The 11,605-nt window shown below is 43.9% G+C and overlaps 1 protein-coding gene across 1 annotated transcript; it reads right to left on the bottom strand.

The window, feature by feature from the left end:
• Positions 1-1,882: 1,882 nt before the first annotated feature.
• Positions 1,883-10,957, bottom strand: chmp2ba (charged multivesicular body protein 2Ba). Its single transcript, XM_076162001.1, has 6 exons — positions 10,760-10,957; positions 7,874-7,965; positions 5,483-5,677; positions 4,595-4,697; positions 4,393-4,499; positions 1,883-3,253 (listed from the first exon to the last, which is right to left on the bottom strand). The coding sequence occupies exons 1-6, from the start codon at positions 10,791-10,793 to the stop codon at positions 3,140-3,142; spliced, it is 645 nt and encodes a 214-aa protein (XP_076018116.1). The 5' UTR covers positions 10,794-10,957; the 3' UTR covers positions 1,883-3,139.
• Between the last annotated feature and the right edge of the window lie 648 nt (positions 10,958-11,605).

Raw genomic sequence — 11,605 nt, 5'->3', positions numbered from 1 at the left:
CACAGTGAAGTTATCAGCCACTCAGTGTGTCCACCCTGACTGACAGAAAGCATTATAGAGTAACTTGAAATGAAATGAAAATCCCATTGCTATGCATTAAGGGGCTGCAAATATGCATTTGGACATTCTGAATAAATAACTCCAATATGACGTAATGTCCAAAACAAAGATGTATTGGTGAACATCACTACTTCATTATTTTACTTGAATTATAGGTTTACATTTTTTCACAGTATTGTAATCTCTCCAAATTCACCAGAATCAGTCAACAAAGCAGCCAGCCATTATTTACAGTTAAGACTTATTACCATTTCGGATCTATTAAGTTCAAATGTTTCATTAACGTCACATAAACTGCAGAAATCATTTAATTGAGTGGAATCTTAACTTGAATATCTGCAATATTTCATCCATCAGCACCAGAGGGCAGATCAGCACTTTGCCTTTCTACAACACAGACCTTACCAGTGTTGTCCTTGATTCAGTTCATTATTTATTGTTTGGGATTGTCTTATTCTATTTATTTTATTCTATTCTTTATGTACTTGTGGATTAGCATGTGTGTGTGTGTTTGTGTTTCTTTGTGCCAGTGCCTTCTGACCTGAAAAATGCCTTATAATGTAACATATTTACCAAAAAAAAGTTCTATGTTTGCTGTGTCACACTCTATTTATTAAAAATATAATATAAAAAAAATGTTTCATAATCATAAGTGTTATTCTGATCTATTTTACTGAGCACGTATTCATAGACTGCTTGATTCATGTTCTAAACTTTGTGATACGACATTTTGATGAACAGAGAGATCCAAAGATGCTGTCTCCCTACTGGATGATGCCAATGTTGTGTTTTTGTTGTTGCTGCTGCTGTGACAAAGTATGAAAAAGTAAAATGCGACAGCAGCCAATGACCTGTTTGGGATGAGTGATGGGAAACGTCTGAGTAAAGGGAAAAAACAAGCAAACTTCCCAATGCGAGAGTAAATTTGGCCTTTATTTATCAAATCAGAGCCGGGGATTGTGATGTTATCACCGTAGAAACCTATAAAAAGAGGGCTATTCATTTTAATAAGGGACAAATAAAGAGGACAGACGTCAATTCTGATGCCCTCGTCAATTCTTAACCAGTGGACTGAAATTGTATTCATCTGTGACGATCCATAAAGGAAAACAGTGTTTGTGTGTCATCTCTCATTTTTACTCCTGTCGTTATGCATCTCTGTGAATAAATATATCCAGAGAGAGAGAGAGAGAGAGAGAGAGAGAGAGAAAGAGAGATAGAGAGGGAGAGAGAGAGAGTGCGACAGTGTTTGCAGCCTGGACTATAGCCTACATCTCATTTGGTGTGTATGTGGGGAATCATAAATAAAGTCAGGGAGGACATGGTTGATTCAGAGAGAAGCCCTTTGATTCATCCCCGAGTGCTGTCAGGGGAAATAAAGCAGCGGGATCGTCTCCTGCCGTCACATTTATGAGCCCGGAAGCTCCAGGATCAAACTGCTACAGAGGAGAAGCCAACAGACCCAAACCCTTTACATTACTGCTTTTAAAGATGAGGGTTTGACCTTTGATCGTATATTAGATTATGTAAGGTGAGCTTTAGAATGTGAACAGAAACATTTCACTCAACGTTAACGGAAGAAAACCTGGAGGATTGATCTGCAACATGGCGGTCATATCATAGAGCACTCAGGGATAAAGAGAGAAAAAGCCCCCACATCTTGTGTAACCGTGGAAACGTGGGCCTCATGAAGGTCCAAGTTAGCACTGCAGGCACCTTGTACATGTGTGAACCTCCCTCATTCATATCACACACACACACACACACACACACACACACACACACACACACACACACACACCGTTTGCTAAAAGAGGAAAAATTATGTCGTACCTGAAGAAATTTTATTCTTTATAAAAGCCATCAACCCTCAGTCGCTATACAATGACTACAAAGAGGAGTATGCATACATCTTTAAAAAGTGTGAGTACGAGCGCAATTTTCCTATCATGAAACAGCTTTCAAACAAGTAAACTCAAAAGTGTTACAAGTTGCATAAAGCATCGTTTGCACTCGTACACACATAAGACTATTAGAGACAGAGAGACAGAGTTGGAGGATTGAAGCGATGCACATTTCAGATACATGCAGGAGTGATAACATTACATTTCATTTGGCAACGGAAATGAATTAGCAAAGAAAAAGGCTCCAGAGAGGAAGACGAAGGAGATGAACTCTGATGAGCATGGGCGTGTGTACCTGTCACTCATCACGCCTGAAAGTTTCTGACATCAACAAATCACACAGGAGGAAAATCTGCTCCAGCCTGGATCAGAGCCAACATCACCTGGCTCACAGTGTCATTCTACCAAGTACTCCCATTACACTGGGGCTGTAGTGAATGTGTGTGAGTGTGTGAGTGTGTTTGAGTGCGTGTGTGTTTGTGTGCAAGAGGCAGCCGAAATTAACAAAATGACAGTAACTGCACAGCAGCTGAAAGAGAAGAGCGACTGCAGGAGCGACGGCGTCCTCCAATCACAGAGTAAATCCCCTGTCCAAACAAAAGACACAGAAACAGACGGAAAAAAACAAAGAATACACAATCGTGTGTTTACGCAGTAGTATGAAACAATCCAATCCTCCTCCCGCGACACGCCTGTCTTAGTGTGAGCCGGAATTATAACAAACCCATCTGCTGTCAGCCGACCCTCTCAAAGCTCCTAATCACCGTTTTTACCTCTGAAAACGGTTTTTAGGGGCGGGAAGAAGATGTCAGTCGAGTAAAGCATGAGAGATTTCACGGCAAATACATGAAGGATCGACCCAGACCACGGATGGAAAGTGAATAAATCCAGGTCACACGTCCACTGTAGCCCTTTAGGCCGAGGTGGCGGTGACGGCGTGGCAGGTTTAGTAAATCTAAACGACCTCCACCTGCAAACTCAGGCCACTTCAACCTCATTAAATAGATTATTACCGTATAAATAGATCACATCTTCCTCCCTCGTGTTCTGTAAGGCAATCTGCCAATGAGTGTGTGTACACATCTGTCTGCCTGCATGCCTGTGTGTGTATGTGTGTGTGTGCGTGTGTGTGTGTGTGTGCATGTGTGTGTGTGTGTGTGTGTGTGTGTGTGTTATTATTCCACTCCCAGGGCTCGAAGCTGCCTCTCGATCTCTTCGTCTGAGATGCCGGCCTGTTTGGAGGAGGCGGCGCCGGGGAGGCTCTTTCCTGCAGCTGGAGCTCTCACCATCTGGAACCACGCAACAACAACAACATAACTCATTAGCGTGCACGCTCATCACATTTAAAACACACACACACACACACACACACATAGCCTGGTGTATGCTGCTGGATTTCAGGCCCTGTGCAGCTGCCTACAGCAACTCCACAGCCTTGAGTCAACATTGAGTCTTTGTCAGTAAACCCATCAGCTCTGAGGTCAGGGACAAGTATTACATTTGTCTTGTTGGACGTGACTCTATCAGCACTTCTCTTTTGTTTCTTCTTTCATTTCACAGGTCTGCATGTTTGTTGGTTAATGGTCAAACATTTCCTGTCCTTATGTCTCTGTAATGCTCTTACACTGCTCAGTCTGAATAATGTGTTTAGTTAGTTACTTTAAGACAATATGTTTGCCTGCTTGTTACTGTTTTGTTGTCTCTCCCACGTGATTGGAGTTTATGAGTGCTGCATTCAGCTTCAGGGTGAAGAGAAAAGGCTTTTATTGCTTTACTTTGCCAGGGAATCACACCATATGACAAACTGTAACAAAAACCCTGGTTATTCTCCACTCAGTCTGTTACTCCAACATTCCCTCCCCCTTAACTCAAAAAACAACTTGGCATTCTTTGTTTGTTTGTTTATTTATTTCTAATGAAACCGTGGTTTGTTCTTTCCAGCTGTAGGCGCGTTTATGAGACAATGTGTGGAGTTGTATGTTGGCGTTGAGGAGTAATAACCCATGGAGCCCGCAGGGGGAGCCAGACTCAAAGCAGATGGAGGGCCTGGATCCAACACGAGCTAAGAGGAGCCGAGGGCTACAGCCCCACCATGTGGCAGCTGGGGTGCATTTAATAGCCGAGTAAACAAAGCCATGTGGAGCTCTTACTGTCCATGTTGTTTGGGTAGGCGTCCTCTTTAATACCAGTTAACGTGTGGAATACATAAAGATATACTACTACAACAATCTGAAACCATATTCAAGCCTCCGTCCCCATGAATGCAGGACGAGCTGACTCTTAGGATGTTCCAGTCTTCATCATTCTGTCTAAACTGATGAAGACATAGCACAGGCTGGATACAGGAGCCATCATTAAGTGGAGCCTCCCTGTAGAAGCCTATAACATTACAGGAAACCAAACCGGTGTCTCCCTCTGGTTTTCTTACCTTGCCCGAGATCTCGATGCCGATCTCGTCCAGGACCTGGTTGACGATGTCCTGAGATTCTTCTTCATCTCCGGACCCGTCGAAGATTTCGTCCAGCGTGTCGTTGACTGGATGGAGGGGAAAAAAAAGGGGCGGGGGTTGATTAATGTGGATGGCCGACTGCACACACTCATCCCTCCTGTGTGTGTGTGTCCGTCCTTACTCATGTCTTCGGTCATGCCCATCTTCATGTTCTCCTTCTGGAAGTTCTGCATAGTCTTCAGAGTCTTTTCTGGATCCAGCTTCTTATTCACTGCCTGCATTGTCTGGACACGTCCATTATAAAAACAAGAGTTAGAAACTTCCGTGAACGCTGCTATGAGATCTGCAGTGAATAAATGTAATTGGTGCCACATGCTGACTGGGTTCAGGGTTCATAAGTGTGAAAGGAAGTTGTTGTTGTGGTTGTGGCTTGTAGTGTTTCTGAGGAACGCAAACATCGTGGCAGGAACTTGCATTTCTGGTTCCTGGTTCACGAGAGCTGAGACCATAAATCAGAGTTATACAAGCCACCAAACTAGCAGAGGCAAGAGCGTCACACCTACGCCTGACACAAAGGATAATATTACAGCATATCTATCCATCTATATAATGTACATATCTCTAATCTGTCTGTTTCTGTTTCTCTCTCTCCTCACCACAGTCCATTAATCTGGAGTCTAATTATGTCTGACCTGTGTATGTTTGCTCAGTGTGTGCAGCACATCGCTCCTGGGCGATAACCAACCTTCTCACACTCCATTAAGAATGACTCCAGAAGAGTTCAGACATGAGCACGCCTCACATTAACATATTCATCACCGCGGCAACATGCAGACGCTCCACTAAACACCCAAATGAGTTCATGTGCAAAACACAAACACATCAAACTTTAAACGGGAAGACTTTCAACCGTTTTAGTTTTCAATTTTTAACGACGTTGTAAAGTGTGTGTGTGTGTTTGGGAGGGGGGGGGGGGGCGTCTTTTGTGTGTGAGTAATCAAGACAGCATGGACGCATGTGTGAGGCAGACTACAGGAGAGCCCTCAGGCTGCAGGGTGGAGGCTCTCACCTTGGCGGTGGTGGACATGGCGCCAGCCATCTTCATCTGCGAGTTCATGACCTTGGTCTGCGTGGACATGGACGTGACTTTGGAGCTGACGGCGTACGTTCGGTTCCTTTGCTTCCTCAGCTGCACTAACTGCTTGGCGAGGATCTTGCAGGCCTCGTGGTTGCCGCTCTTCGCCATCTTCTTGATCTCCGCCTCCTGTGGGGAGAAGGGGGGGCGGGGGGGAAGAACAGGAAGCGGCAGGAAATGAGGACAAGGATCACAAAGTTCCGTTTGCCGAGTCTGAATATTTACAACCTAGACGTCAACAGCACAGATGCTCTTTAATATAAAGTACCATACACATTCATTGTAATGAACACATACAGTAGAGAGAGGTCATGTGATCCGTGCTCATTGCGCTTCTTACACACACCTTACATTACAAATACAAACACACCTGCACACACAAGAACAAACACAAACATCTGTGATGCTCCCCAGAGACTGACGTGGTTTTACATGTACACATTATAAATACACTGGTGTGGTTTAAACTTGACACACACAGAGGCAAGCAAACAGCCTTTTAGCTTTAGTAAACACCAAAGTACACACTGATGCCCACAGGAATGTGTATGTGTGTGTGTGTGTGTGCCTGGATGTCTAGAAGCATCCCAAGGGACTCATCATACCTCCAGGTTACAGTAGGCTGCCCGGGCCTCTGAGCAATGCTCCCATAACTTACTGTGTGTGTGTGTGTGTGTGTGTGTGTGTGTGTGTGTGTGTGTGTGTGTGTGTGTGTGTGTGTGTGTGTGTGTGTGTGTGTGTGTGTGTGTGTGTGTGTGTGTGCTAAAAGCTTCTTCTTCAGGAAATAACAATCAATTATTAATGTTTGGTACTGCAAAAGAATCGCCATTCCCTACTTAGCTCTCTGTGTGTGTGTGTGTGTGTCAGCATTCAGAAAGGGTTAAACTGTCATTAGTGGCAGTAATGTTCCACTCAGCACAACACACACACACACACACACACACACACACACACACACACACACACACACACACACACACACACACACACACACACACACACACACACACACACACACACACACACACACACACACACACACACACACACACACACACAGAACAGGTGTACGGGTGCATCGGTCACGGCCTCTCTCTCTTTGTGCGCTAAGCAGAACAGGAGGGATGCAAATGGATGTGCGGTGCGGTGAAAAGTGAAGCTGTGGAAGCAAACACACACAGAGTGACAATAATAATGTCAACTGCAGTGTGTCGGCTGAAAAACCTATGAATGCATTAACATGGGGGAGGGAGGGGAGCGCTGCTGATGTGACGCTCATTACATCTTGTTTACAGCCCTGTCAGGACACCAGGAAAGAATGGGTGGCGTGTGTGTGTGTATGTGTGTGTCTGTGTGATAGATAGTTCTACTGCTCGTTCTTGTGCAGCATCTGAGAGCACGGGAGGGATTTTGTGTGTCTGACCCACAGATGGTGGACGTGACGCCGCTGCAGTCTCACAATAAAAAAGCGTCTACACACACTTCCCCGAGTGTCACACAGTGTATTTTACACTTGTCACCAAATACAGAAAACACAAATGACTGCATCGGGTGTAAATACGTGGACGTGTATTCAATGAATTTTGGAGGATAGACAATGTGTGTGTGTGTGTGTGTGTGTGTGTGTGTGTGTGTGTGTGTGTGTGTGTGTGTGTGTGTGTGTGTGTGTGTGTGTGGCGAGCGAGGGAAGACAGACAGTCGGGATTGTTGAATTGCAACACAGGTCATTTCCATTTCTGAGAGGAAGTATGTTTTATTCAGAACATGTAACAAAGCTTTATTAAAAAGCGAGACTAATTAGCGGAAAACATTAATGAGGAACAAAACATCAACTCCCCAGAGAGGCAATTACATCCTGGATGATATTTACTTATTACAACACGGAGGAGAGGAGGAGAGGAGGAGAGGAGGAGAGGACGCTGCTCCTTTCATCTTTCAGGGAGGGAAACGCTTCACACAGCATTGTGCCGGCACTGTGTGTGTGCCTGTGTGTGTGTGTGTGTGAGAGGGTTGCCTCTTGCCTGAAGCACAGCCACAACACCAAACTGTTCTTCTTCTTCTTCTGTGAATCCATTAGCCAATCAGGCTCAATTCCATATTACAGGAAAATGGGAGAACACAACAGGATGTCTGCGCACGGGGGCTTGTATGGCATTGATGCAATAAGTAGCAATCTATGGACGACACCTTGTGTGTGTGTGTGTGTGTGTGTGTGTGTATGTGTATGTGTATGTGTATGTGTGTGTGTGTGTGTGTGTGTGTGTGTGTGTGTGTGTGTGTGTGTGTGTGTGTGTGTGTGTGTGTGTGTGTGTGTGTGTGCGTTACCATTTGCTTTTCTTGTTTCTCCAGCGCCGTTCTGTCCCTGGCGATCTGTCTCTGGGTGCCGCGCAGCTCCTTCGACTGTTCTTTGATGATGTCTGAGGAGACAAAAGGAGGAATTAAAGGTAAATCACAGTTCGTGAAAAGGAGCATATGGACATTATCAATCATTAACAGCAGACGATAGATTTATACAAATGGAGGAACAGGCTTCTCGTCAAAAGCGTAATTGCATGATTGCTCAGCACTTCTCCCTCAAAGGTAAGGTAAAGGTCAAAGGGCACACATGGGATCGGGGAAAGTACTTAGTAGAGCAATGTTACAAATAACAGAGAGCATCAAGATCCTGACCATACGTATGACATCATCATTCTGGCTGAACTCTCAGTCAATCTGAACGTTATATACACACACACTTGTGAAAGAAAGAAGTGAAAAACAAACAAGCAGACGCTGACATCCAAACCAAACGGCCCGGGGAGAGAAACAGGGAGAGATGATGATGATGATGGGATGGTGAAGGTTGGCTAACAGCCTCCAACAGAGAGACACAATGGCAGCCATACACTGCCCAGTTATGCAGCTGTGGAGGAAATCTAAACCAGCTATTGTGCACCTTAGTAAGCTGTGCGTGTGCGTGTGCGTGTACGCTCACATACACACACATGCCAAATACCACACAATCACTGCAGAGCACAAACTGTGACCACCGAGTGTGTTTAGAAAGCTCCGAGTGCTATTGAATGTAAACCACACGCATAAAGTGTTACCGTGTGAGACAATGTGTGTCCCTCAAGCCACACATTCAACCGTGGCTTATGAGCAGGGACACACCTTTCTCTCTCTCTCTCTGCAACACACACCCAGGAAACACTAAAACTGTTGCAGTGGGTGCCCTTCCGCTCACGTCACTCATTTAAACTGGACATGGAAGAATACATTGCTATGAATCATGCTTCCAGCTGCTTTTCCGTATTGTGTTATCCCGTTTTTATCAACCTCAGACTCACGTGACTCTTCAAAGGTCACAAACACAACGTTGTATATAACCAGGGGGGGCAAAGGGCAGCAGTGGGCCGTTTGTGTGACCTTTGTGCCCCAACAAACTCAGTTAAGAGCGGGAAAATGCATCTGTATGGAACATGATGAATGAACTCATGCATGGATGAAGGACAAGGCTGAAAACAAACAGAGTCAAGTTTTGATGGAGACGTTGAACTTGTGGAATTACATCCTAAAGTAAAAAGCCTTCATTTGTTGTATGTTTCCGATTCTTCAGTTCTCTTTGAATGAACAAAAAGCAAGAAAAAGGTCAGAAAAGTGTGTTTAAAATGTCCCCGGATTTTGGTGAATGAGGGGGAAAAAGTGATTAGAAATAGATTATTTCCTACAATTCTGAAAGTAGAAAAATAATAGATTTGAATTAAAAATCAACTGGGCATTCAGACAGGTCAAATCAAGTCAAATGTATGTTAAATAAGTTAAATGAGCAACTTTGTGAACAAGTTCAATTTGTGAAGCGATAACGCGTAATAAGTAAAGACAATTATGTGTAGGGAGGAGGAGAAAACCTAATTAATCTGTGAAAAATGCTGAATCTGTGTGAAAAGTTGGGTGCTCATCAGCTCGGTCAACTCGCCTCACAGTGTCGGACCGCTTGTGATCACGACGCGCGTCTACGTACAAGGTGACGTGTCGACAACGTCCAAAAGTGGGAGGGATATCGTCCTACAAATACTGTATACGTGATCTCACCTCACACACACTCTCACACACACACACACCCCACATTCGCCAAACCACCAGAAACTACAGCGCCACACACACATCCCGGGGAATGAAATGAAGAATAAGAGGATAAAGAAGATGTCGCGAAGGGCCGGACCCCCAAAAAGCTGAGATGATCCGACAGCGGCAGGTAGCAGCGCAGTGAGTACAGTGTGTGGCGGATCAGGGCGAGTGAAACTGAAATGACAATGATGGGAGGAGGATGAGGAGGAGGGGGGAAGGAGGAGGAGGAGGTGATGAAACAACCTGGTTTAACAGCTATGGCCCATGTTTTAAACCTGTCAAATAAATATGTTCAGATTTTACGTGGAATCTTCTATTTAAACAACTGTGAGAGTCCAGATGAGTTGAAGTTAAATCTGTCACCTATGGGTCAATATAACCATTAATTCAAAAACAGAATAATGGATTCATACTAATTCCTATGGTTGATTTTCCCATTTTGACCTTGCTGAGGCTGATTTTCTTTTTTGCCTGGAGAAACAGCTGACATATCTTGATTGAAAGGCTTTTCAGATTTTTGACACCACTGTACATTACTGGCTCTTATTAACGTAGCCAATTATAATGCAGCAGGCTCTTATTATGGTCTGTTCCTTTCTTTAGAGTGCAGAATCACTCCAGGCTCGGTCAGATTAAGGAAATGTGACATCATTCCCAAAACAGGAAGAATGATGTATGGCAATAAGCAATCTTAGGGGAAAAAGCAATATCTGCTCATATTTATTTCATATATCAGCATTTAGACACATTAATATCAACTGTATAGTCGTATTTAGGCTTTAAATGTAATGTTTCGATGAAGTTATCTAACTTTAACTCGGTAAACAGACTGGGGAGGATAAACAACACAACAGCTCTGTGTTGACAAAGACGGAAACAACCACAAAAACAAAATTAACTGCTTTTCCAGCCTTATCTTAATACAAAAACAACACGTTTAATTAACGAGGGACCGTGAAGTTTAAGGTTATTTTAGCCTCAACCCAGTAGCGTGACTTGCTGTTCTAACGAGTCACGGAACTGGTAAAACAAGTTAAATAGGTATAGGAAGCTAAGAGCTAAAAACAAGTTAGCTAGCGTTTACACAGACAGAAAACTTACCATCGACAGTCTTCTTCTTAAACAGGGAGGCCATGTCTCTGTGTGTTATTTACACCCAATACAGATCCCGTTGTGTACACCGTGTCGTGCCGTTTGGACTGAGTTTAGCCGTGAAACGGAGTCGGTGTCTCCGGTTAGTCGTTTCCTGGTTCACTTTCGAGTGGAGCTCCTCAGCTGACTGACTCGACTGTTCCTACCGACGTCACGGCGCGACGTACATGCTGCCTTCACGCGTGCCTCGTAACTTTAACGTTTCTGGTTGTAAACTTGTAGCCCCAACGTCGAAAATAATGTATATTCAACTCGAACAAAGGAAACACTGTCGTGAATTATTTTTAGAATATTTGGAGCTCGGTGGAAGTATTGCTGACGTAGGTTTATATTTACTTACGCGTTTTGAGAGCTCAAAACGGTACGAGTACAAAGATAGAGCAGCAAAAGCGGGCCAAACGCCACATAGAGCATTTACTTTCCCGTCCTCAGACCCTGACAGTGAAGTAGCCATATTATTCACCTCTGACAACATTTTACATTTAAGGAAAAAGTCACGAGGTGCGTTCAGGAGGAAGAAGACAATTACAGAAAATGAAAACTAACAATGAAGGACCTTTTAGTGGCAAGAGGAAGATATGCAAGAGCAGTTTCTTTATAGCACACTAAATATACCAATAAGATAGCGACAGTCAGAATGACATACAAGGCTTTAAATTCACTCTTTCTCTGTCCTGTTTATCACTTTAATGGTTCGACCTAAATTTCCCGAAAGCACCACTGAGGCACGGAAAGTAAATAAAAAATAAGAATATTAACTGGCAATGACAATGACATTTCTCCTTTCTGCTCAAT

Source organism: Genypterus blacodes, unplaced genomic scaffold, assembly GCF_046128005.1.
Source record: "Genypterus blacodes isolate CSIRO-AG114 ecotype Tasmania unplaced genomic scaffold, CSIRO-AGI_Gbla_v1 ptg000118l_1, whole genome shotgun sequence".
NCBI classification, from domain to species: domain Eukaryota; kingdom Metazoa; phylum Chordata; class Actinopteri; order Ophidiiformes; family Ophidiidae; genus Genypterus; species Genypterus blacodes.
The sequence above is the reverse complement of the archived record's forward strand: the minus strand, read 5'-3'. Positions and strand labels throughout refer to the sequence as shown.